General features: G+C 42.9%; 2 protein-coding genes and 1 non-coding gene across 19 annotated transcripts in view; 1 reads left to right on the top strand and 2 right to left on the bottom strand.

The window, feature by feature from the left end:
- Nucleotides 1–12,746, bottom strand: part of LOC102563363 (E1A-binding protein p400) — a 62,692-nt gene extending 49,946 nt beyond the window's left edge. For 8 of the 13 annotated variants that reach the window (XM_019486634.2, XM_014598504.3, XM_019486639.2 and 5 more), the window contains exons 1-8: nt 12,640–12,745; nt 10,162–11,513; nt 7,589–7,699; nt 3,145–3,232; nt 2,643–2,750; nt 1,513–1,901; nt 894–1,196; nt 11–196 (exon numbers count right to left, since the gene is read on the bottom strand). In XM_019486634.2, coding sequence (XP_019342179.2) covers nt 11–196; nt 894–1,196; nt 1,513–1,901; nt 2,643–2,750; nt 3,145–3,232; nt 7,589–7,699; nt 10,162–11,484 — 2,508 coding nt within the window. In that variant the 5' untranslated portion in view covers nt 11,485–11,513; nt 12,640–12,745. Of the gene's footprint in view, nt 1–10; nt 197–893; nt 1,197–1,512; nt 1,902–2,642; nt 2,751–3,144; nt 3,233–7,588; nt 7,700–10,161; nt 11,514–12,639 lie in introns of all 13 variants that reach the window. The other 5 variants (XM_019486638.2, XM_059713443.1, XM_019486640.2 and 2 more) reach the window with 4 other exon arrangements.
- Nucleotides 12,747–14,376: 1,630 nt separating this feature from the next.
- The window catches only part of LOC102563606 (E1A-binding protein p400), a 39,425-nt gene continuing 26,572 nt past the window's right edge, over nt 14,377–27,229 (bottom strand). For 2 of the 5 annotated variants that reach the window (XM_019486649.2, XM_019486645.2), the window contains 11 exons: nt 26,922–27,050; nt 26,251–26,295; nt 26,008–26,161; nt 24,038–24,273; nt 23,590–23,763; nt 22,043–22,176; nt 20,531–20,606; nt 19,951–20,055; nt 16,252–16,456; nt 15,418–15,535; nt 14,377–14,670 (listed from right to left, as the gene is read on the bottom strand). In XM_019486649.2, coding sequence (XP_019342194.2) covers nt 15,423–15,535; nt 16,252–16,456; nt 19,951–20,055; nt 20,531–20,606; nt 22,043–22,176; nt 23,590–23,763; nt 24,038–24,273; nt 26,008–26,161; nt 26,251–26,295; nt 26,922–27,050 — 1,371 coding nt within the window. In that variant the 3' untranslated portion in view covers nt 14,377–14,670; nt 15,418–15,422. Of the gene's footprint in view, nt 14,671–15,417; nt 15,536–16,251; nt 16,457–19,950; nt 20,056–20,530; nt 20,607–22,042; nt 22,177–23,589; nt 23,764–24,037; nt 24,274–25,957; nt 26,162–26,250; nt 26,296–26,921; nt 27,051–27,229 lie in introns of those variants that run through there. The other 3 variants (XM_019486646.2, XM_019486648.2, XM_019486650.2) reach the window with 3 other exon arrangements.
- Nucleotides 16,967–17,038, top strand: TRNAD-GUC (transfer RNA aspartic acid (anticodon GUC)). Its single transcript has one exon. It is a non-coding gene; the product is annotated as a tRNA-Asp (tRNA).

Raw genomic sequence — 27,229 nt, 5'->3', positions numbered from 1 at the left:
CACAAAATACCTTCTTAGCAGTTGCCATCTTCCATTTTCTCTCTTGAGCAAAATCAGTTGCCATCCACTGCATTTCTTCCAGAAGATAATCCCAGTGAGATTTGGGTCTTGGGGCCTCCTGGAGTTTGGGCAATCGCCTCAAGGACCATAAGCCCTCCTTCCTCAGCTCTGCTATTCGTTGATGGATTTGATTTTCCTTAAAAACCAAAGGGCAGAAAATATCAGGTAAATCTCATAAAGTTGAATGCTAGAACATGGGACATGTCTGGAACAAACCAAGCCTAGATATTATATTGCAGTGGTAAAATTAACAGATTAAAGGTAATTCTGTTATAAGCAGAATTACAATAGCTGAAGCTGTATTTAACCAACTCCCCTGTTTAGCCAGCTAAAAGCTGACAAAAGGGCACAGCAATCAGCTTACAAAACCTATGCAAACTATAATTAAACTAAATGTTTTGACTGAAATCAAGAGCTGTTCTTATCCAAAAAGTAATATAATTGAGGATACGACACCTACACTACACAAAACATTTAGCTTTTAAGAGTAACAAGTCCTATTAAAGACTCAAAAAGGCATGGCTCAGATTTACTAGAAAAGTAATTTGGCCACCCACTGCAACACAACTGGTGAGCAGACTGTTGACAATACCAAAAAAATCGTGTGTGGCAACGGCAAGTGTTTCCATTAACAGTTTTGCTTTTAGCTTCCTTGGAAGTCCATAAAATATAAAATAAGGACTAAATACTGAAAGATGGGATACATACACACACGCCCACGCCCCCAAAGAACCAAGAGGTCCAGGTAGGAAAGTCCCTCTTTTTAGCCCTTTGACAAGAGAATCTTTCTGCCTGATGTACCTTTTTATGTTCCCAAAGGAAAACAATCTTACCAGCTTTACTTGTTCAGCAAGCTTGTCTTGAGAGCTGTCTTGTGGTAACACTGCAGCATTCTGAGCTGGGCTCTGTGTTTTAGGTGCTGAAGCTACTGCCAAGCCTGGAGGTTTTGATGCAATTGGAGACAGAGACTTGTTAGTTGCTGGAGATGTCCTGTTTGTTTGCACTGGGTATGTAGAAAGTGGTGCTGTGCCTGAGAGCGTTGCTGGTGCGATAGATGAGGTAGGCGGCAGAGAATTTGCTGTAAGACGCTGGGAATTTTGGGCAGAATCTGCAGATGGTCGAGTCAGGGTCACAGTCTGTGAAAGAAAAGGATTTGTTAAGTGACTACCAAATGACGTTTAACATCACATACTATGTAAATGTGCATTACAGGAGACTGTCTTGGCCAAATGCTGACTCAGCTTTGATCTGCTGACTACTTTTACCACAAGTCAGGATTTTACTGTTTTATTTAACGAACTATCTAGACAAGCAACCTAATTAACACTAGTTACACTGCAACCATTTTACACCTTTCAGCTATCTTCAGGAAGAGACTGCCATTATAGTCTACTGGGGGTAGATTTTCACACCAGGCAAACTTTACATCCAGACATTTTGAACGTCACGTACCTGTTGCTGTCCTGTAGCTTGCGGCTGGGACACCTGTGTTGGTGTCTGTCCTTGTACATGAAGGGCTGGCTGCACCTGCTGTTGAAGCGGTGCTGGGACCTGGGTATGGGGCGCAGTAGTGATGGGTACATTTTGTGGCTGGATCTTCACTTGAATCTGGGGCTGAGATGGAGATTCAACAATCTGTGGTGGCTGCTGTGGAAGCTGCAATGCAGCTGGGAGAGATGTTATGGGGACATTAGCAGGTTGCAGCCTCCCCGGCAGCTGAGGCGGAGGAGTGTGTAAACTTGCGGCATTCTGCACAGGAGGGCCTTTGGATGGGTCATACTGCTGCTGACTTTGTTTCTGTCCAGTGAGCTGTACAGCCTGAGGAGTGGGAGGCATTCCACCTGCAAAGCAAGAGGAGATCCCACAGGAATTAATTTCATGGGCTAATGCTCCATGCTAATTTAACAGCATGTGGATTTTGACTTGTTACTTACTGTGCCACAAGACATCATCACTTTGAAAAATATCACATCACAATGACAAAAATAAGTCACCATCACAATGAACAGTACAATCCATCATGCACAGGAATACAACTAAATCTGTGAACAGCACTACTACAAATAATATGTTATTTCTATTAAATTATCCTCTGAATTTCCCACATTTTTATGCACCAACGAGTTAGATGGAGACAATCCTAAAATATCGGCACCACTAAGTCCTAACATATGTTGACTGATATTCACTGAGGATGCTGCTCACTAACACGTGTACCAAAAAGGACGGTCAGTGAACTGGCACCTTTAATGAAGGAAAAAACAAATCTTGTCATGGATGCTTCAAAATGGGAGATCTCCTCCTTTATTTATTTATTATTACAGACCTGTGGATTAGATTCAGAACTCCTGGACTAACAATTTGCATCAGCACCTGTGACGTATTTCCATGCCCACATGCACCTCTGGAGCCCGTCACTCAGCTCCTTAAACAATCCAGGCATTGCATACCAAGTATTAATTTACAGGGAGAAATCTGTGGTGGAACTAGGATCTCAGAACACCAAGAACCCAAGTTTCTAGTTCCATCACTAACATCTCCTTGTTAAATTAATTTGCAATTGGCATGTGGTGACACAGTACCTTGTGCCGTTGGCATTAGCTGTTGAAGAGGAACTCCTGAAGCCACACCCGGATGCTGAAAAACCATCCCATGACGGCCCACTTCAATTCGTGGTCTCTTAGACGAATCTGTGATATTCAAATTCCATTTATGGCAGGGTATAATGGAATGGGTTCAGTTTACAAAGCATATCTACTACACATGATTTCAACATCAGCTCAGAAAGCTACAACTATACTAAGCATGTGTAGCATTGATGAAGTACATGCTCCAAGGCCCCTTAAAGGTGGCCAACTTGAAGTTTACTTTCCTCGGTCCAAGTAACACACCTGGTAATATTTTCATGCTTGCCAGATCCAATCCTACTTGTTGCAAGTGGGCTACAATGCATACTGCCCCCTCACAACAGATAGGCCAAAGTATCTGGCAATTGACAAAAACTCTGTTTCACGGGGTAGGCAGCTGTGGTCTTTCCATTAATAGTTTGCTAGCAAAACTGAGTTCCGTTTAAGAGGAACATACCTGCGGGAGCAAGGGCCTGCTGTCTCTTAAAAGCTTCAATTTCTATGGTATTCACAGTCCCCGTTACTGGAGTCCCTGTATGTGTTTGCTATTGAGGAAAAAAAAACAAACCACAAAAGTTAACGTTACATCTTCAATCACTCTTATAGCAATAGATAAATTATTCTGAAAACAAAGAACATCCATCTGTACAATTAGCTCTTCAAACTGACCGTATAATTCAAAAAAGTGTCAGCCATATGTGCTGACAGTTTTCAAAAGCCCCTATAGCAGAGTTACATGGCATAACCCTGAGACCCTTCAGCTTCCCAGTATCACTTTCTTAACTATGATGTGTGGGATATATTTTAGGAGTTGCAATACCAAGGAAATGAGGGGCAAGGGGGGGGAAATATACTTGGCTCATTTTTCTGTGCTTCTTTTTCTATTAAAAAAATGTCCATTTATGAGAGACTCTCCCCTCTAAGCTCAATGACGCCATCTTCTTAGTTCTGCAATGAAATCATAACTGTACAGAGATACATTACACAGGTGCTGCAATAAGCTGGCGCACCAAAAATGGAACATTTTGCCTTCACTAAAGGTTTAAATAGAAGGAAAACTAGACTGGGAAAGAGCAGTAATTATATCAGTCAGAGCAAGATGGTAAAGACATTTTAGTTGTGAAAGCTTTCGGCATTAGGAAGGCCTAATTTCCAGTCTGGATGTCACGAGAAATGGGTGAATAAAATTAACTGCCATTTTGAAGACAGATAAGCTGACTTGTCAGTACCCACCAACAGCACTCTGGCCTTCAATAGGCTCTGGTGCTCAGCATGCCTCGGAATGAAGCCATAGCGAGCTAGCTTTTCCACTTGGCCAGAAAAACTGCTCAAGGCCAAATGAAATAAATGTGTCTTAAAGATGCAAATAATAGGTCCATTTCCCTGCCACCTGGTCTTGCATTTGTTTTATTGAGGCTTGCAGCTGACTGCTGGTTCCCAAACTGTGGGTCGCGACCCCAAATGGGGCTGCAGCATCAGCAGATGGGGCTGCAAGAGTGGGAGGAGGGCTGTGGGTTGGGAGTGAGGGGCCATGCTGAGGAAATGGGGCCATAAATGGGGTCATGCTGGGGAAAAGTTTGGGAAGCACTGTCCTAGAAGGTAATAGCGCAGCTGGTGAAATGGATGTCAAGAAGTACAGTTATCGATTCTGGATTGTGAATCAGTGTCATTCTTGAAAATCATTGCACATGCACAGACATGTCAGAACCTTTCCTTTTTCCTCGGGAGCCCAGACATCAATGTGACTATAAAACACCAGAGCCAGAAGGGCATTCTGCAGAATGAAACCACCATGGCTCTCATTCAGCAAGGTACTTAAGTCATCTCCATCAGAAAACTTTTGCTTAAATTTTGGCAAGGGTTAGAGCCTTTATCAAATCAAGACCCAAACCTTTCCTTCAGTATTTTTCTATCTAATACTGTCATAAACAGCAGATACTATAGTCAAGGCAAATCCTCATCAAATTTGAGAAACATACAGCAGAACTGGATACTGCGTTTTTGAAGTAGAGAGAGCTGTGATTATTCGCATGCTCTTTGGGTCTCAGCTACTGCACAGCACTACTGGTGAGAATTTACTGAAGCACAGGAGTAGCTGTGGGGAGAGACCTCATTTGTGCAAATTCCCGTGTCAGATTTTCAGGCTTCCCCAACTATTAGCCACAATACTACCAGCAAGTACTTTGTTATGAGACTATATATGAAATCAGTGATGTTGACCTAAACACAGCTCTAAACATCTTTTATTTAAAAAATAAAATTATAGAAGGCCATGAAAATGAACTCATTTACCATTCTGATGTTCTCTATAGTCAAACTGCTTGTGATAGTGGCTTTTACTGCAAAGTAAGAGCTTTCCAAAATATGTATTCCAATGTAACACCTTTTGTGTAGTTAAATACATCAATACTGTTAACAGCAATTCCTCAAAGGAACATTTGCTAAGGTAGTCCCCTTTCTTCCCCACCCAGCTCTTCTGAAAAGTCTTGCCACTTCAACTAAATCTTAAGGAAATTAATCCAACTCTACACTTAAACTGTTGCTGAAAAACTAGCAAGCCAAGGTCAAAGTGCCCCACTTCAGAGTACACTTGTGTAAAACAATTAGGTCTAACACATCCCATTGTGCCTTGGTACTGTAGGATGTATTCTGCTCAATGTCACAATGCTAAAATCTAATCAATAACTAGGAATAAGAAAATTCAGCCCCTTAATTTAAGTATTGACTTTTATGCCCATCATAATGCTCTCTGTACAGGACCTTAAGATGTGCCTGCAGTTTTAAGAATGTTTATGTAGCACAATGGAGCCCACAGAGAAGGAAGGCTGCTCGTTTCGTCAAAAAAAAGTGTCTAACTACTCTTATTTCCTTTTTTAATTTACTATTGTAATATTCAGTAAATGTCAGATCATGTTCAATTGATGAAACTTTACAAACAATTAACCTGGGAGCAGGCGCACAGAAGTTTCAGTTCAAACACTTAACATTTTGCAAGGCACTGTAAAGTTAGAGAAGTACAGAATGATTCCAAATAATGTGTTTAAATGAACAACATAAATTTCCTCTAAAATTTGAACAAAATTGATGATCATCTCCAGTTCAGGTACTGTTTGCAGCAAGTGTCTTCCTAATCACTGATCTGAGAAGCTGTTTCCTTCAAATCCCAATTTAAGTTCCCCAGTCCCCCTTTTATTATTTATCACTTTCTCTCCAAACATGGATGACACTGTGGCCTAGCTTTAGGCTCCACATCCATTTGGTTTAAAGTTTTTATCAACGTCTGTATCTGAATACTTCCAAGTTACCTGCATTATTTTAATTCGATTTAGAATGAAAGCTCCTGAGAGGAAAGGCTATGAATTTATAAAAAGTGCAATTGTCAGCCACTGGCAAGAGAAAATAAATTGCCACTGCATATTCACTGAGATTAAGAAAAAACTCTGGGGCCATAAGGCTGTTATGCAACATGTCCCCACTAACAATTTTATTTCTCTGTATTTATGTACTTAATATTGAATGACAAACTACCAGCAAAGAGAAGAGGTAAGGATTGGGATGGTACGTAAAGTTTCTGCTAAGAGCTTGAGAGTTACATTATTCCCAGGTTTTGTAAATTTTCCAAGTGCATTTAACACTTTCACTTTCAGGTACCTGAGGTTCCTACCAAACCTATGGTGTCACTGCTATGGACAGAGCTCAGTGACAGTCACAATTGCTATAAAATGTCAACCATTATGTTGTTTCATAATTCATACATTTTAAAGTGTCACTGATCTCTGATTATGTGAAAAAAAACTTCCAAAGCCTATATAGTTACTGGCCATACCAAAAAGCACTGGGAACAAACAACTCTTCACCAAATAAGTTATTTTTAAAGGCTTATTTTTAATTTATTGTTCATTTTAATTGTGGATATAGTTAATTCTGTCTTGCTTTTAAACCCCTTCTCCGAACCACAATGACACGTAACTGGGGGCTATACAAGCTGTGGCAGAAAAGGTTATAGAGTCCATCAAGTAAGTATCTCCTGAGCTTATGGTGAATATTTTAGCTGTAGAATTAGGACTCATTATGCTTTATTAGCCAGTCATAAAATGGTAAAACAGCCCCAAAGTTAAACAAGCCTGAAATACTTAGTGGAGGGGCAGTGCTGGACACAAACACTAGACTGCACATTACAAATGCATCCCCTTTGCCCATATAAATAGTAATGTTTATCTTTACAGCATTTATTGTTTTTAAATATGTTCTTCAATGCTCCCCCACGCAAAAGAAATAAGAGCATCTGTCTGACCTGGGAACCATACAGGGGGGATAGGCACTTCTGTTTCTTTTTGTAAGCACTTATGAAAAAAATCTGATAAAATTTGGGGTAAGATTTTATAGAAGTTGTAAAGTTTATGATGATCCATTTAATGTGTTCTGGTAGGAAAATTAATTATAGAAAAATACTGCAAGGAAGGCAAATCCAATACATTCTGTAGCCATTTTCAAAAACCTTCAATAAATAAAGAAAAAAGAAAAAGAAATTTAGAAGAAATCCACAATTACAATGCCACAGACAAAGGAATCCAAACTACTACTATGCAGAATGCACAAATGAACTAAATGCATTAGAGAAACAAAAGACATACAAACCAAAGTGAAAAACATTCAAGCTGAAAGTTAATGAAATAAGCCAGCAACTTTGAGACAAAGATTAAACTTCCTCAGTACTCCATAAACGCTGCACATTTTAAGATGTGAAAGTTTGTTCGGGGGGAGTTGGTTTTTGCTATTGTTTTGTTTTAAGTAAAAGGGATGGGCTCTTGGGAAAATACTAATTCAGCTAAGAAATAGAAAATCTGAATGAAGAAAAAAAATCTGGGATGACACTACATTTTAGAACCATTGAAAAGTACCTGAAATGGTTGCTGCTGGGATGAAAAAGCAGCAGAAACATTTGGAGGAAGCTGGGTTGCTATAGCAACAGGAGTACCAGTCTGCCCATCCTTTCCTGTCACAACCTTTACCTGAGAGAAAATATTTTGGGAAAAAAAAGGGAGAATCATTTTCTTTTAAAAAGTTCTTAAAACTGATCAACACAATCATTTTGCATTGTACTGACGGCACCTCACTGAAGAGGGGATTATAACGAAATGCCCATCAGTGCAGTTTGGTTTGAACACAGGCAATTTAACAAGTTCTGTTTCACTTTTAATAGCAGAACAGAGCGAGGGAAAAATATCCTTAGTGAACTCTCACCACTGGAAACCTTGTTTTAAATCCAGTTTCAGCTAAAGCGTGAGTTAAATTTAACACTCTCAGTTCCTGATGGACAACAAAATAGCATGACAGACAGTCTGAACTTAAGAGAGCCCCAACATTTATTTAAGCAATGAGCATAGCCACCACTCTCTCTCCCCTATTAATCCCCAGGGTGATCAGCCTTTCTAGGCAAGGGATGAGGTGCATTGCTTTAGCAGGAGGTGATAAAGAGGTGGGGGAAATAAAAGAGAGGAAGACAAAAATACAAAGAAAGAACATACTCAAAAGGTGCCTTCATTTCCAAAAGCGATCTTAATTTGAAAAGTATTCAAAACCACTTCAGTGGCACAGGATGCAAAATATTCCAACAGTTAAACTGATGAGCAACTTTCACAAGCAATTAGATTATGCATTAAAATACTTTATAAGGAGAGAAAAAAAAACACTTGGAACCTCTTTGCATAGTTTAAACTGTGCCTTAAAGCTAAAAAAAGTAAACCTGGAATCCTAAAAGATCTGGAGTTGGGAGAAACAGGTCTTTAAGCCAAGATACTGTCATAGTGCCCCCGACTTCAGTGGATCTAGGAGAGTGGTTCTCAACATTTTTTTTAATTCAAGGGAGAAATCAGAAAACACCAGCTCTTAATTTTTACTCATTTTTTACTACAGAAAAATACTAGAGCAATTCTTCTGTTACAAAGAACTCTAAAAAACATTCTGACCTATTCTGCTTTTTTACTAAGGATTCCTATTTGAAATCTTTGGGTTTATCGTGTGAATCATGTTTACACACCTCATAATGCTAACATTGTGTGGCAACCCATGGCACCCTTGAAAGGATCTCAAGGCACCCCTAGGTAACCAAGCAACCTGGTTGAGAATCACTGATCTAGGATAACTTACAATAGCAGAGAATCTGCCCATGAAACAGTACAGAGTTCAGGTTCTGTTCATTTCAGCTACCACTCCTTCAACATGCTTAATAACCATTATAGTCTGAACTGCATTCCCTCTCCCGTGTAAACTATTACTCAAAAGACAACAAAGAGGTTAGACTTCAAATGCTAGACGTCAGGTTACAATTTTTAAACCCATCTACAAATTCAAACCAAAGAGCTATCCATTAATGATCTTGCACTTAAAGGACTGATCAGCTTGCACAGGAGACACCGGTTTACAAGAGAAATTTAAAAGAAAAACAAGTCTCTTTATAAAACGGATTTTTTAACATACCATAAGCTATGCATACATGATATATTTAAATAGGCATTTGTGAGTTCCACGGTGTTCCAATAATGAAATCACATCCACTTGCCACACAAGTGACAAGCTCTGCTCCAAACAGACACTGCTCAGGCCATGCAAACTGGAAAGCAGGGATGCTACAAGTCAGGGTTAATAAGCACTGGTACAACCGTGCAAGGAAAGTTGTGCAGGGTCCGTTTCTGGCAAGCTTAGTTCAAACCATTTACCACCAAGACACAGTGAAGTCATTCCAGAAATTTTAATATCTTGTTCAATTAAAAATTAAATTGAATTTGTACTCAGACTATAAATTTTTTAGCATCTGAATTGCAATAAAGGCACAGGTGAGGGTCTATGGCACCCACAGTAAATTGGTATATTATACTGTGTTTCAAATACATTTCATGGGACACCACCCTAAACCACTTTAACAATCATTAAATTACTTTTATTTTAATGTTGGTTAATATAACACCAATATTTTACAGAATTATTTTATGGGTCCAAATTATATTCACAAAAGCCAAGTTCCAAGTTAAGGCAGATTCTAATCTTATGGAGGGTTTTTTCTCCTTTTTCTGCTTATAGCTATAATAGATAATATGTAATCATTTTATAAGTTAACACATGTTCAGCAACTATTCTAAGTTTCTTTGGTTTCAGAGAGAGCTTAACCACTTTGTGTATGGGACATAAATACTGATACAAACAAGTCAATGAGAACTCTTTTCCCCTCTATAGTTATCTCTGTTCATAAAAAAACATGCTTCTGATTGTATGCTCAAACCAACCTGCAGTTCAAATTTCCATCCAGCAAAACTACAATTCTCTTAAGAAACTTCATTTTTAAAAGTCTACTATACCTTCCTCAGTCAGAAATAAAATCTTATGTATTGCTAAGACAAATCTAATACTTTGGTATCCAAAACCCACAATTTAATTTAGTGTTTTATTCATAAGCACTAACCAATAGACTTCTTACCTCATCGTTGATGACTTCAGATTGTTCCTCTTCCTCCTCTTCCTCTAGATCCAAGTCGTTTTGCCTCAGGTATGCTTGTAACGGTACACAATGTTTCTTTTTAAAAGCTAAGAAGTCCATCATATTCCCTTGCAGATGTTGCAAAAAAAATAGTTCAATCAAATACTCCTTAAAAGCCTCCTTCAGAACCTCCATCTGCTTGTGGTGATGGTCCAAACACTGCTTTCTCATCTGAGCAGTCTCTTGGTTGGCAGGAGGAATCTCCTCCAATTTTTTAGGTTGTTTTTTCACCGCAGTATTTACAGAAGGAGTCAGAGGAAGATTAGAGAGACCCTGCGGTACAGTGGCACGGGATGGACTTGTGGGAGGGGGTGGCGATGTTATTCCAAAAGCAGGTGAACCTCCAACTCCTGCTATTAATCCACCAGAAGTCCTATCGTATCCTATGGGTCGGCTCAACTGCTGCCCTTGAAGCACTTGCTGCTGCTGTTGCATGAGCTGCCCTTGGATAATGTTGCTGATCTGTGGTGGCAGGCTAGTAGTTGTAATATGACCTGGACTGGTCAAAGGCTGCATATTTGCTCCACTAGCTACAGGACTCTGAGGTCCAAGATGGTGAATGGTGCCACCGGTCTGTGAATGAGGCTGCGAAAGCCTGCGTTCTCTTACTGTAGCTGGTGCTCCAGAAGAGGGAAGCTGCACTTGTGCTGTAGCTCCTTGAGCAATCTGTGCAATCCCTGACCCTTCTTGATACACGAAGTGTCCACCGTTCGATGGGCTCAGGCTGATCTGTCTCACTAGGACACTGGCATCTACAAACCCTCTCGTAGGACTTTGGCTGCACATACCCAAGCCAGGACCAGGTGTGCCTGCCCGAACGTTTGGTATCGACTGCACCGGCACAGGGCTGGGCTGCGTAGGACTTTGAGACTGGACCTGCTGGGGCAAGGGTGAAGTAACTTGAATGTATGATGGAGACCCATGGTCAAACCTCCTTGGCTGAGGGCTGAACTGAAAACTCGGTGATGTCGGATTCGGGATCGGCAAGGGTGTCAGTGTGATCTGCTGGTTTCCTGAAGCCACGGGTCCAACGTTCTGCAGCGTGATGTTTACGTTCTGCCCAGCCACCGGGCTTCTGCTCATGATAAACTGCTGTATTTGGTAACTGGGGGACTGCGGCGCGGACGGGCTGGCGGAAGGAGCGAACGAAGCTGCAGGGGACTGGGGTAGGTTTGTCTGCTGCTCTTCTCCCTCGCTGCCTGTGAAGGACCTGGACCTCTGGAGCTGGCGCTGCGCGTTCTGGGGACCGCTGCCATGGTGCATGATCGCCTTTTAGTTTTTCCAAGTCAATTCTAAAGAAACACAAAACAGCAGAAGTTTAGCCACGGGAAATGCCTGTTTTGTGACAACTGGTCAAAATGCAAGCAGGGACTTATCGCTCTGCCTTTATAGTTCACTACAATCCCGGCCGACAAAGTGAGCCGCTGCTTATAAAAGCTTAACGCAACTTCGCTCTCCCTTCAACCTGACTTCAGACCAACCCGGCTAACTACCTCGCTACAAATAACCCTTCAGGCAATTATTCAAATTACGGAAACACCACGGATGTATTATTCAAATGTCTTCTAGGCCTGGGCAGGCCGCAAAACACTGCTGAACGTACAGGGTAAAACATTTCTTCTCCTGACTGATTAAACTTGGAAGAAACCAAAGACTGGTTTCCTCCCTGCTGCGCCTACACACATCCGCAAACGGACCCTGTCCGTCCTGGACGACGCCAAACGCCTGCGGACCAAGCGCCCGTTTGTGGACGATGTCAAACGCCTGCGGACCAAGCGCCCGTTTGTGGACGATGTCAAACGCCTGCGGACCAAGCGCCCGTCTGTGGACACGTTTAAACTTTTGTGGACGTATCTAAGCTAGTGTGACATTTCAGCAACGCCACACACGTGCAATACTCGTTTCCCCGTCCCGAACCCACCCAGGCGGAGACCCACAGTGAAAAAACAAGTATGTCACCGGGGCAGTTCGGTGGGAAAACGACAGGCGTGTCGCACTAAAAGAAAGACACTTCTGACGACTCCTGCAACCGCCGCGGGAGAGGCTTTGGCTCGAGAGCAGTGGGTCACTTCAGGCTCGGGTGGTGACAGACTAGCCCAGCCCAGCGCGGGGCAGAGACCCGCATTTCGTGACCGCATCTAACTCCGGCCCCCGCGGGGCTCCCTCGGCCCGCGGGGCCCGCCGCCTTTTTGTTTCGTGAGGGGGGCAACTTCTCCGCTGGGACCGCAGCGCCGGGCCGGGCCGCGGCAAGGCGAGGAGCGCGCGGGCCAGCGGATGCGGAGGCCGCTAACCCGCCCCTCCCCGGACCCGCTGCGGGAAGGGCCCGGGCCGGCCCCCGCCGCCTCAGGACGGCCCCCTGCCCGCCCCGCCCCGCTCCCCCCGGCTTGGCGCGGCGCAGCCCGGCGCGGCCCCACTCACCGCAGCCCCGGGCCGGACTTTCCATTCGCTCCTCACAGGAAGCTGCGGCGCGGCCAGGGGAGGAGCGCAGCGTCCGCTACCGCCGCCGGCAGGGGCCAAACCGCGAAGGCCGCTCTGCGCCCCCACCGGCTCGGTCCGCGCCTGCGCACTAGCGAGCCAGGGGAGTTAGCAGTGCGCCTGCGCCGAGCGCTGGGAGGGACGGGGCAGGTAAGGGAGAGTGGGGTGAGCACTGCGCATGCGCTGCCTGCTAGGCCGGGCACAAGTTTGATGTGGTGTGCCGCGGGTCCTGCCCCAGCGCAGGAAAAGCAGCGTTGATGTAGACAGGGGTCCACGTTGTAGGCGGATTGGGCTAGAGGAAACGGCAAATCAAGACTCGTGGTGGAGATGACCTTTTATTAGCCCAACCAGAAAAAAAAAGGCTTTAGTGGAAAAAGTTTTTTGGTGGGCCAATAAGAGAGCTCGTCGCTACTCGCACAATATTTTTGCAAAAAAAAAAAAAAAAAAAAATCTATTAAATTGTTTTTGCAAAATTTTTTTTAGTAGAGAGATCTCTTATTAGAGCAACAAGATTTTTACAAAAAAAGTTATTTCCATTAACGATTTTTTTTTGCAAAAATCTTGTTAATAGCAATCATACATCTTTTATTAGATCCACAAGATTTTTGCAAAAACAATTTTTTTAATGGAAAAAATTTCTTGTGGGTCTAATAAAAGATCTCTCTACTAACAAGTTGGTTACAAAAAAAATTTATTTCCGTTAAAGAATTTTTTTTTTTTTTTGCAAAAATCTTGTTAGTAGCGATATCTTTTTTTAGACCAAAAAGAAACTTTTTTCCATTAAAGAAATTGTTTTTGCAAAAATCTTGTTGGTCTAATAAAAGATATTCTCTCTACTATGGGTCCCGATTGCCTTGATGAAGACAGGCCACTTTTATTGGCACTTCCACCCTCCTGCTCTAGGGGCACAGGGTTATTTCAAGCAGCAGTCCAAAAAAAGTAAAGGAGGGGGTCACACAGCTGCTGTTTTCATTTTGCTGCCGTCTGCTCCAGAGCAGCTGCCTGTGTCCAGAGCATGCCGACGACTGTCCCATCCCGGTCACTCCACAAAGGAAATTGGGTTTTGACATGAACGCTGCGTGCCCCTGGAGGCGGGGGGGGGCAGCGGTGGCACAGTGAGCTCCCACAGGTGGCAGCGACACTGTCAGCGGCAAGAGCATGGTGGTGGCAGGCAGGGAGCTCCCGCAGGCAGCCACAGCAGTGTCGGTGGCAGGGGGAGGGAGATAACACTCAGACGCCACTGGCAGTAGTAGCAGTACTTGTTTGCAGGGAGTGCACCGCCATGCTCAGGGGGTGCCCGTGCACCCCCTACACGTCGCCAATGGGTTTTGGGTTGCAGCCGTGTTGGGAAAAGGCAGTCCTGCTGAAAGGGTTAACGGGCTATTGTCAAGCATCGCCATGGCAACAACAGCCCAGCACCAGAATGAACAAGTTGATCAGCTTTTGTCACCGTTTACAACACCAGAGAATGGTCATTACCTTTCAGGGCAGAGCACCTTTCCTTTTCACTACCCCAATTTCCATTAATATCTTTCCAAAGTTCGAGTGCATTTTACAGCAGTCAGATCTCATTAGGTTTTAAGATTTCCCTTTGAAAAGAAGTACTCATGCTTAATATACGTGGCAAACACTGCACAGCATGCGGCTGTCATTGGCCTGGTTTAACACACACGTACAACCTTGTACCTCTCTACTCAAGTTTAATTTAAACAGTAGTTTAATAACATTTTCATGGATGCATTCATCTCGGTCTTAATGTAGGGATCCTCATATCAACTTCTAGTTGCTAACTTTTATCTTCAGATTTGCTGGACACCACACATCGGGGTCTGTGATTGAAAACATATTGTTAGCAGAACTTGCTTCTGTACTAACTTCAGCAGGATCACTTGAGATGGAGCCACTGCTGCAGAAGTCTCACGAGCCTGCTCATCAGCATCTGCTGCCTGGGATATTGTGTGGCCAAAGCTGAACCTAAATTTTAGAAGAGGTTACTAGCCAGTTGTAAATTCTGCAATCAAGCATTTGAAACAAAAATGAAAACAGATGGCAGGCTCCCCAGAAAAAACACAGAAACAGTCTGAATGAGAAATAGACATTATTCTCAGGACCTGATCCCGATTTACTGGGTCATTTGAGAAAGTTGCTCAACTTCTCTGTACCTCAGTTTGGCATTAAGACATAGGCATGAGGTGACGTCTCTGGATTAAGGACTATAATATTTTGCATTCGTAGGGTACCAGTTATCCAAGAATTTCAGAAAACTATGAATCTATGAATGAATCCATGAATCTTTGAAAGACAGGCATGGGAACAAATTCATCAGTTTATCAGACACTAAGTACCAAGGATTTAACAAGGACAATGACTTCATGCTTCATTCTACCCGAGATTTACTCATCTCTGTACTTCACAGGTGATAATCCCCAGAACAAGCTTGTTCTTCAATTGTCAGGTTTTTACTGCACCTCTCCTGCCTGTTGGCTACTTGATAATGGCCCTTATATCCTGTTTCTATTAGCAGGAAGTCCTCGACTGAAGATGTTTTGAGTTGCAATGAACAGCACTTACAACGTTTATAAATTGACACTCTGTTTCGACTTCGACGTCAGTTTCGACTTTATGATGCTTGATCTGACGCGACGCCACCAAACAAGTTTGCTGCATCGCCCATCTCTCTAAAGAACATCTGTCCAAGATACAGCGAAGAGGGCTATTTACCTGTGCTACACAGTAGGTTCTCCTTGAGCAATCTGGGAATGGAAGGTGCTTTGTTGCTCAGCCGCTTGATATGTATAGCTTAGACACTGTTGGACCTCTCCATCCACTATCTGGGCTTCTGCAAGACAGCAGTAAAACAACATGCAACAAAAATTGCCAGTCTTCTAAACATACAATTAAAATGTCCAACTGTTCCCATAGGCAGACAGGTTCCTTGGGTGAATTTGATATCTTTTTTTAGACAGACCCAAATAGTTGGAGAATATTTATTAAGCAAGCTTTCGGGTTCAAAACGAAGGGTTTTTGAACCCGAAAGCTTAATAAATATTCTCCAACTATTTGGGTTGGTCTAACAGAAGATATCAAATTCACCCAAGGAACTTTGTCTGCCTACGTCCTTAGACCAACACGGCTACAACCTAAACCCCTGCAACTGTTCCCACTACCTTTTAATCTAAACAAAAATTAGTGATGTAAAATGTAGTTTCAATCTGGATTTGGTAAATCTACTTCCAGTAATGAACAAAGCCATCCTTGCCATCATAAAAACATCAGAATAAAATGTATAAATATAAATTGGAAGACAATAACATTTTTCCCAAAAATTTATAACACACATACAATTATGTTGAGATCAAACATATTTTGCAAAATAGGTCCTTTCCATGGTAATATTCTAAAAAAGCAGGAAACAAGTCCAAAGAAAGCTATCTATACATTTAGTAACATTATGCTTAAAATGTACAACCATCCAAGTTGGTTCCAAAGTCATGTTAAAGTTTGGAAGGTGAATTCATTTTGTAAAAGACTGCTTCCAAGTGAGATTTCTCTTACCTGGTGCTTTCTGTGGCTGCCTAAGAGGATCATTAATTTCAGCAGAAGAGATCTCAGGAAGAAGAGAAGGGAGTGTTGCTACTCCTAGAGATGGAACAGTAGTTGCTGGAACAGACACCACTGAAAGATCTGCCAGAGGAACTTGTACTGCCTTCACTGTTTGGATCTGCCTCAGTGCTTTTAGCTGGAAAGCAGGAAGACAAGTCTAAGGAACAAAGAATTAGGATTACTGTATAGATACAACTGCTGTATAGTACACTGAGCTTGGCTTCAGACTGATGTGCCACTACAGTATCTGCAACTTCTATAGCTTGATCAGCTATTCCTCAAATTACTTGCATTTAACTTTTCTTCTACCTCTACTGCATAGTGAAAAGCTCTTCAGGCTCATGGCTCTAACTCCTACTGAAATTATTAATAAAAATCTTATATAATTCCATGCAGCCTTCCATTACAGATTCTCAAAACTCCCTACAACTTGTACTCAAGCACTATAGCATCTTCAGATCATACAGAAAACATACTATTTTCTGAACAGGAGAGAAAAAAAATTACTGAATGAGAAAGTCAGTCATAACACAAATCAGAAAATTAGGGTTGAAAAAGACCTCAGGAGGCCATTTAGTCCAACCCCCTGCTCAAAGCAGGACCATCCCCAACTAGATCATCCCAGTCAAGGCTCTGTCTAGCCAGGTCTTAAAAACCTCTAAAGCATTCCTCGTTAGTATAGTGGTAAGTATCCCCGCCTGTCACGCGGGAGACCGGGGTTCGATTCCCCGACGGGGAGACTGCTACATGTTTTCGTGGAGCACAGGCGGCTAAGTCCTAGAGGACTGGAAAAGGGCCAATGTGGTCCCCATTTTCAAGAAGGGGAGGAAGGAGGACCTGGGCAACTATCTCTCACCTCCATCCTTGGCAAAGTCTTTGAAAAAATTATCAAGGCTCACATTTGTGAGAGCCCGGCAGGAAAAATTATGCTGAGGGGAAACCAGCACAGGTTCGTAGCAGGCAGATCATGCCTGACTAATCTAGTCTCTTTTTATGACCAGGTTACGAAACACCTGGACACAGGAGTAGGTGTTGATGTCGTATACTTAGACTTCAGGAAGGCCTTTGATACGGTATCCCACCCCATACTAGTGAACAAGTTAAGAGGCTGTGATGTGGATGACTACGCAGTCCGGTGGGTGGCGAATTGGCTAGAGGGTCGCACCCAGAGAGTCGTGGTGGATGGGTCGGTATCGACCTGGAAGGGTGTGGGCAGTGGGGTCCCGCAGGGCTCGGTCCTTGGACCGATACTCTTCAATGTGTTCATCAGCGACTTGGACGAGGGAGTGAAGTGTACTCTGTCCAAGTTTGCGGATGACACAAAACTGTGGGGAGAAGTGGACAAGCCGGAGGGCAGGGAACAGCTGCAAGCAGACCTGGACAGGTTGGACAAGTGGGCAGAAAACAACAGAATGCAATTCAACGAGGAGAAATGTAAAGTGCTGCACCTAGGGAGGAAAAATGTCCAGCATACCTACTGCCTAGGAAATCACCTGCTTGGTGGAACAGAAGTGGAAAGGGATCTTGAAGTTCTAGTGGACTCCAAGATGAACATGAGTCTGCAGTGTGACGAAGTCATCAGAAAAGCCAATGGCACTTTATCGTGCATCAGCAGATGCATGATGAATAGATCCAAAGAGGTGATACTTCCCCTCTATCGGGCACTGGTCAGACCGCAGTTGGAGTACTGCGTGCAATTCTGGGCACCGCACTTCAAGAGGGATGCGGATAACCTGGAGAGGGTCCAGAGAAGGGCCACTCATATGGTTAAGGGCTTGCAGACCAAGCCCTACAAGGAGAGACTAGAGAACCTGGACCTTTTCAGCCTCCGCAAGAGAAGGTTGAGAGGCGACTTTGTGGCTGCCTATAAGTTAATCAGGGGGGCACAGAAGGGAATTGGTGAGGTTTTATTCACCAAGGCGCCCCCAGGGGTAGCAAGAAATAATGGCCACAAGCTAGCAGAGAGCAGATTTAGACTGGACATTAGGAAGAACTTGTTCACAGTTCGAGTTGCCAAGGTCTGGAACGGGCTCCCAAGGGAGGTGGTGCTCTCCCCTACCTTGGGGGTCTTCAAGAGGAGGTTGGATAGGCATCTAGCTGGGGTCATCTGAACTCAGCACTCTTTCCTGCCTATGCAGGGGGTCGGACTCGATGATCTATTGAGGTCCCTTCCGACCCTAACATCTATGAATCTAGGGAGAGTCCACAACCTCTCTGGATAACCTGTTCCAGTGCCTTACTACCCTCCTTGTGAGGGAGTTTTCCCTGATATCTACCCTAAACTTCCCTTGCTACAACTTATAGATTTCATAGATGTCATACACATTAGGGGCTGGAAGGGACCTCTCGAGATCATTGAGTCCGGCTCCCCTGCCATAGGCAGGAAGTCTGCTGGGGTCAAATGATCCCAACAAGATAAGCATCCAAACATTTTTTGAATGAGTCCAGGGTAGGTGCTTGCAAACTTGAGCCCATTACTCCTTATTCTGTCATTTGCCACCACCAAGAACAGTCTGGTTCCATCCTCTTTGCAACCATTTTCAGGTAGCTGAATGCTGCTATTAAATCTCCTTTAAGTCTTTTCTTCTGCAGACTAAATAAGCCCAGTTCCCTCAGCCTCTCATCAAAAGTCATGTGCCTCAGCCCCTGAACCATTTTCACTGCCCTCTGCTGAACTCTCCAATTTGTCTATATCCTTTCTGTAGTAGGGAACCCAAAACAGGACACAGTACTCCAGATGTGACCTCACCAGTGCCAAACACACGGGAAGAAGCACTTCCCTCGATGTGACTGCAGCACTCCTACTAAGCACTCCTACCAGTATGCCCTTAGCCTAAACTAAAATGCTAGTTAAATATTAGTTAAACTAAAATGTTGGGTCACAGAGACAAAAATGTTAACCCTACCTATGATAGTCAAAAATGACCCTTCTGATGAAATATTTCCTGGGCATGAAAGCTACTGTACAGAGAAGCATCAGCTTTATTATGTCAAGGCACAGCGAAAGTGAATAATGGATATCCTCAGATGCTATGAGAAGTAAGAAGCAAAACTGCAGGCTCAGTACAACTGACAGGAGCAACGTGGGCATCACAAAAACTCGGTTATTATCAAGAGTCATTCTGGCATTATTATGGGACATGTTAAAAAAGCCTCCTCACCCAAAAGCAGAACAGAAAACAAAACAAAAAATAATTTTCCCCATTAATTCTTTTTCTCTCGGTCAGGTGCATGTAGAAGAAAAATACCAAGAAATGTTGTTCCATCCTTAATTGGGGAAAAATCAGAACTCAGTCTAACAGGCCCTTCTACATCTAAGACCCTATTTTAGAGCATCTCAAACAGTCTCACTACGAATGAAGACAAATGCTCCTGTCTTCTCCACTGTGTCTTATAACACTAAAGCCTCAATCTTGCAATTGGACTTGTCATCAAGGTCTTCTGCACCTGTATGGAACATCTGTGAAGTCAACAGGGCTACCCAAAGGCACAGGGATCCAAGTTTGCAAATTCACTCGCAGGACTAGTACAGAGGAATACCTCCTTAACACATTAAAAAAAAAAAATGATAGATCCTGATACCCAGTTCTTTTACTGGCTCTGAAGTTTAGGGACCCACAGTCTGTACTTCTGATATGGCTGTTGCCCCACCTGTGTTTGTACCCGTGCTGGAGAATGAACTTGTGCTTGCTGTATAGTTTGTTGTTGAGTTTCCTGTGGATCTGCCCCTTTGCCCACCTGGTTTTCAGTCAGAGTCTAAAATAACGAAAGAGGGAAAAATGCAGCAAGGTAACAAGAGTTCAATTTATTGATTTAAATTATTTGCGGTAAAAATCTCATAAGACTTAGCAGGACAAAAAGATATGTCCAAAATGAACTATTAACAACAAAAAGTTGGGTAGAATTTGGCTGACTTCATTTAAAAAAATTGCAATAAAATACTGAATGCTACCTGCTTCTGACTCTATGGGTTTTAAAAATGCCCATAAGATGAAAGACTGAAAAAGAAAAGTATTTGGCATTAACACAGACACAGAAGAACAATGTTAATATCTTTGATTTAGGGGCCAAAGAATTTTAAGTGCTATATGGAATGGTTATTTAAAACTGCCAAAAATGCAATTACACCCTCAAATTCTTGTAATTGTACAAAACTATACATATTCAAGGCAAAGGCAGAAGTTAGGCAACTGAAAGAAAATGAAAGCCTGAGAGAATTAAATAAATGTACCTTTTTTACTTTTGCTTTAGGCTCCATGCAAGGGGATGCAGCCTCAGTTATCGAGGCTGGCTTATCCCAGTTATTTCTGTTGAAAGTAAATAAGACATGGTTTAAACACTATTTTTGTGAAGCTGTCCAAAATATGACATCTTCAAATAGAAAATCTTGCCTCCTAATTAAGTCAATAAGATCTGACAAAATTCAAGATCCGCCACCTCTCCCCCACTAATTCTCATTCTGTTGTTTTTGGACTGGTCTATACACTAACTTAAGTTCAGTTGGTTTAGTTTACTCAGGTATTTGTATTGCCTTGACAGGATGATGCTGGTTTAAAATTGGCCTCATCAGTTTAGCTTCCCAGTGCAAGCCAGTTTACGTCTGGCTTACACAGACATTCACACAAAGCTTCACTTGATTTAAATAAGCCAACCTAAACCGAAAAAAGAAAAAATCTTGAAGCAAACCAATTCAACTGTGTGTGTGCCCCAGGCCCCAACTGTACAGTGGGATGGCTCAGAGAAAAACAAGCAGCAGATTGGAGGGAACTAAAATTCAGATCTGCACCCAACCCTGCCCTTCAACTTCTCCATCTCCTTGCCTATCAAACACAGAAGTGCTAGTTTTGTCTGCTACTCTTGGATGCCCCCCCCTCCCCACCAGTTGACTGAGGCTGCAGAAATATAGGCCAGAAGTAAAAATAAGCTGTCTCCAATAAGTTTGGTTAGACCAGCGCTGTCCAACTGGCAGCTCCTGGACCACAAACTACCCCTGGGCTCCTACTTACCTGCCACTCCACCTCCTGTTCCAGTTGCAGAAGGAACAAGGGACTCTGGGTTCCTCTCCCTTGTCCCACCCCCTGGGGTGAGGGAGGGGAAGGCAGGCACAAAGCAGCACAGCCCAAAGGACTGGGGAAGGCAATGGCCCAGGGCACCTGAGAGGCGTGAAACAGAAGGCAAGCCTGTGGCTGGAGAACTCGCAGCGAGGCAGGGTGCCTGGTGAACTGGGCCCAGAAGGCACTGTGCAATGGAGGGCGTTAGGGTAGGGAAAGGCATGCGGTGCATGGTTCCCACTGGTGCACCCCAACTCGTGTGGCCTGCAGAGTGTGTGGCCCCAGCCATTCAGAAGTTGGGCAGCCTTGATTTTAACCAATCCACCACCATCGCCTCACAATAGAGGGGGTTAGTATTACCTGTTCTCATTACCTAAAGAGATGAGCGACATACTGCTGGACTTGAGATATGTATAGATCAGTGGGCTGGGCCCACCTCACGCCCTCTCCAGTACTGGGGGATGGAATATGAACTATACAAGCTTATCATTCTATAAGCACCGAAGCAGGATTTGATTTGTCAGGAAGGTCATTGCACTAAGTCTCAAATTGACCACAGTAACACCTGTGGATTTAAAACCCTGTTTCCCCTGCAAAATGAAGTGGGACTGCCATGTAAGCATTCGGACTTCTGCATATGAAAACACACCAGATCATTCTGCTCAATCTTACAAGCATGTGAGTTAACTTACAGAGTTTTATCTGGGGAACTTCTCTTTCTTGCAGCCATTGTCATTAAATCAAAGTGACTCATATAAAGTTGCACATGTGCAGAATTCTGGTCTTGGGCAGAAGTCTGCTTGGTATGAAGGTGACCATTCATTTTCTCAAAAAAAAAAAAGAAAGAAAGAAACAGATGCCATCGCTAGACACCACGGGATTATCTCAAAAATTGCAGTTTATACTTCCTTGATCAGGCAAATTCTAACATTTTTCTTTTAATATCCTTAAATAGCAAGAAAAGCTATCTAGTCTTGGTTATCAAATATACTGGTTGATTTATTAATTGCTTAGTATAATACTTTCCACCAGAAAATTCTAGATACTTGTTAGTCTCGTAACACCTTTTCAGAAACAGCAAACCATGGCACAGGTTAAATGACATGTGCAAGGCTGTGCAGCAAGTCACTTTCATAGCAACAAACAACATATAAAACTTATAGTCCCAGTGATCAGTATCTCTCTTGCTGGGGACAGGAATATATTCAGAGAGATAATAAGCTTGTCTGTGGCTGTTTCTCCCTTGTTAAAAAGTCTAAGCAAGTCCTCAGGAAGCGTTTTGACAACAGGTATATAGAGTCTCTCTCATATTATCCATATACTTTCAACTGGTTGCACATAAAATACCTGTGAGCTAGATGCCTGCATTTCTTTTGAGAAAAGAAAGTTATTTTCAAACCTAGTTAAACCTTTTTTTCCTATCACAACTAAGCAGTTTCCAAACACCACTGTTACAAAAGCAGTCTTTTTGCTTCTATTTTTGGATGACTGTAATATAATCTGCAAAAATAAATAAATAATTGTTACAATATTTTAGCTTTATTTTTTCATGCTATGGTTACAATCAGCTATAAATAATGCTTCTAAACCACCTCAGGGAGTTTCATTTTGAGTTGCCATTGGTTGGCAGAACAGTCTGATACTATTTTGAGACTGAATTAATCCCCAGAAAAATGACATTTGCCCCAGAAGCTTAGCAAATTGATTCAACTTAATGATTTTAACTGTGTTTTGATCAGCAAGCAAGAAACCTTGATTTCAATAATACATTTTAATTTTGTTTTGTATTTGTAATTTACCTATTTTCCTAAAGAAATGTTTTAAATGTCTAGCTGATAAGCAGCAAATTACTATATTTGATTGCCAATTAACTTCTGCACTAGATTATGGCAGATTTTTTTTAACTCTACCACAAGTGAATTTTAAATTTACCCTACTCAACAGGAAAAAGGCAGCACTAATCAGAGTTGGCCCCACCCTGACACATCTCTTAAAGAAAGAAATGAATGATTTAATACCAGAACAATTTGACTTCTATTCTGTTTTGAGATGCATATTCAGAAATATCATAGTCTTAAAACTTGTTTAACTGACTAAAGCTAAAATATTAAATCCGCTCTTCTGTGATTATGAATTATTCTCATTTAAATTTCAGTCCCTACCCTTGACGGGGTATAAATCAGGCTTTAAATGAAATCACTGCCTATAGTGTAATGCACAATTCAACTTAAAAACTCACCTTTACTTCCTCTCTTGCTATAACAAGATTTACAAATCGATTTTGGCATTGTTTTGATGAGCGATAAGCTTGGCTACAGGTATTAACAACGTCGCTGACGAGATCCCAATTGGGTGTCTGAGCCAGTGATACAATAGCTAGATTTAAAGGAAGTTGCAGTAACTGTTTCACCGCCTAGGAGAAGGAGAAAGCATAAAATTCAGTGCCAATACAAATAAAACTACAGAAGTTGTGATTATATATGTTCTACAGTGTGCGCATGGATCTCACTGTCTAGTGGGTCTCAGTAAACTCATCAGCCTCCCCAAAAGCTAGATCAGGTTTGCAGGGAGGGAACCTCCCCTCCCTTCCCCCCCAAAGCAGAGTCATTTCTAAAGTCAAACAAACTAAAGTTACGAGGAAAAAGATAAGAACAAAACCAGAGTAACAAAACAAAACTTGGTCTTACCTGTAACAGTGCCCTGTCTTCACTTATCTGCCACTCGGGGCTATCCTGTCCAGCCTCTGTAGCTGACCTGACAAAAGCAGGCAAAAGTTTTGCAAAGCAAGCTCGCCGCCTTAACAAAAGTTTGTTTCTCTCTCCTTTGCCCTTTTGTCGCATTTTCAATAGCCTCAGATTCACACGGCCAAAAAGCGATGGAGGAGGAGTAGCCATCTTCCCATGGTGATGCCTTTTACTTTTACCTGAAATGACCAATGAAACAGGGGTTAACACAGGGGTAGGCAACGTTTTTTGGCTGGAGTGCCAAAAAATTACAATGTCTACCTTGGAAAGTGCTGGAGTACCGACCTGCTGGAGCCCAGAGCAGCTGTTTGCAGCCTCCTGGCTGCAGCTGGCCCACAGGGCTCAGTCTGCTTGCACCAGGGCTTGTAGCCTCCCAGCTGCCTGCTGGGAGCACCCTGGGCTCCATGGCTGGCAGCAGCTGCTGAGAGCCTGGCTTGGCAATGGGTGTACAGAGCAAAATGGCCTTGTGTGCTATGCTCGGCACATGTGCCAGGGGTTGCTAAACCCTGGGTTAACATCTTCAGTGAGAGAATGGATAGATGTCTTGGGGGGGGGGGGGGGTTAAGACAATAAATCCATAACAAAAGTAGGAACATACTAATCATTTAGCCCTGATGGAGATTAGTGCACAGCACTGTTCAGAATGGAATGCCTTCAATTTATGGTCAACCACCTGTGTATTTAACATGATAACTGTATCTCTCACTTCTTACTTGCCTCTTCAGTTACCCCCTTTATGTATGACTAAATCCACAGTTACACTGGTTACCAACAGTTTCATTTGAACTAATGCTTAGACAGAGTAGGGTGGATTGCAGTACTACAGGCAGAAAATGAAAAACTTAGCAACAGAGAAGACTGGGACCAGAGCATACAGAAGCCTCACTGCTACATTGCTGTTAATTTCAGTTACCTTAATTCCTATTTACAATCCAGCAAATGTGAAAATGGGAACAATTACAGGGCACAATTTTAAGGCAGTCTAGATAGTTTTTAAGTAGAGGTGCACCAATACATTGGTCTGATATCAGATCAGCACCAATATAAAGAAAATTGAGTGTATATGAAATCAGCCTGATGTGGCCAATAAATGTCTGTGCATGCGCACAGCCGCAGCGCAGCACATAGGCAGCCAGGAGTGCAGCCCGGCAGCGTGGAGAGCTGCGTGCAGCTGGTAAGTCTGTTGTGGTGGAAAGGGAGGGGGAAGCAAAGGGGCACGGTTGGGGGGCAAATCATTGGTTGGTGACGGAGGGAGTAGGGCTGGGGCAAGTGATGCACAGCCAGGGTGGAGTGTAGGACGGAGCTGCAGCTTGTGCGAAGGGTAGAGGAGGTGGCTCCTGCCACTGCATGCACCCAGGGAGGATATGGGGGGAGGGGGAGGACATGTGCCCCGGATCTGCCTGGGGCATTGGTGGGGTGGGCTGCAGCTGTAGGCTGGGGTTGCGCCGGGCCCTGCCAAGGTGCACTTAGCAGTGGAAGCTGCTTGTCCCCTGCGCACCTCCATCCCATGCCCTGCCCTGGCTGGACAGCACTTGCCCCAGCCCCACTCCTTGATCTGTTCCCCACGCGCCCTTTCCCTCCCCCCTCCCCTTCCACCACAACAACTTACCAGCTGAACACAGCTCTCCATGCTGTATCGGAAATCAGACTGGTATCAGCCGATATGCCTCCTTAAAAATCAGCTATTGCTATCGGCCCCAAAAAATCTCTATCAGTGCACCCCTATTTTTAAGCATGCATTTTTCATGAATAGAAGTCTAATTTGGTCAGGAAAATTAGATTCACAGGTCCAAGTTTTAAGACGCATAATTAAAAAGTGTTTTGTAGGAATTCAGTCACTTAAGTTTATGAAGTTCTCCTTACCACCTTTTTGTAAACTACACAGATACAGCCTTCCAAAACATAGCCTTTACCAGAAGGATCCAAATGCTGCCGTTCTTGCTTCATCCGATTGTATAAAGGTGGTAGCTTGGACTCAGAAATTGGAGTTCTATCATACATCAGGCACAAAACAGAATCAATATATGTATCATCATGATCTTCTGGCAGGGTCAGGGGAGTCCAGAGCTGCATGCAATACCATTTACATCATGTTAGTTTGCTACCAACAGATAAAGTTTTCTCTCTTAAAAAAAACCCAACAAAACACAACTTACAGGCATTATTTCCATTTGTCCATCTGGACCTTCATAGATATATTCCTGTAAAAGCAGCAAGACAATTTTTAATCCTTTAATAAATCCAGTGAATAGAAATAATTTACAAAAAAAGCATATGCATGCTTGTAACTGCAATGCACATACTTCCCATTTAAAAGCTGCAACAAACACATGTAATACTGAAGTAAAAAATATGCAATTGTGCTCATGCAACAATTCTCAACAGGGTGCCAGGACACCCCAGAATGCCTTGAGATCCTCTCTCTTGAGTGTCTTGATTTTCCTTAAGTTTAATGAGATTGAAAAGCACTGTACTAATAACCTAGATTTTAACGCTATAGGTGCAGCACACCTCTGCTTCCACTGCATCACAGCCCCCATTTTCTTCAGCTCTGTTCTCTCACTCTCTTCCCTCATGCCACTCTTGGAGCACCTCTGCCAGGTACTATGTGAAGTCAATCTACTGGCTGAATAATTTATTTTCAAACCACAGCAGTCAGTCAACTCGACAAAATAAGAATGGGTCACTTGTGGAAAAACCTACAACCTGGAGCTAAAGGCACAAAGTGGGGGACCAGAGGTACCATCCACTTATCCTTAACAGCAAAACTGACCATCACAAATATACAATATATGAAAGCAGGGCCTATGGGTACTTGGAAAGTTACCATGTTATAAGCATCTTGTCTGGTGTAGGTTAAGAGCTCTTCCTCCTCTTCATACTGCATTTTCTCTTCTCTACCTTTCAACTCCTTGATCTGACGGAGCTCCCATTTTATCTTTGCATTTTTCAAGTCCTGTTGGAGATAAATTCAATATAATTTTAATCAAGCCTAATAGTAAAACAACTCTCTAGTCTTCACAAAAATATTCCTCACAAGTGCTTTTAACTAATAGAACCACACCAGCTTTCCACCATACCAGGACATCATGCATACACCAAGCAAACCTATATTATCTCAATAAATGCCCATTA

The sequence above is a fragment of the Alligator mississippiensis genome, chromosome 10, assembly GCF_030867095.1.
Source record: "Alligator mississippiensis isolate rAllMis1 chromosome 10, rAllMis1, whole genome shotgun sequence".
In the NCBI taxonomy this organism is placed as follows: Eukaryota; Metazoa; Chordata; order Crocodylia; family Alligatoridae; genus Alligator; species Alligator mississippiensis.
Note: the sequence above shows the minus strand (reverse complement) of the source record. Positions and strands in the feature narration are given on the sequence as shown.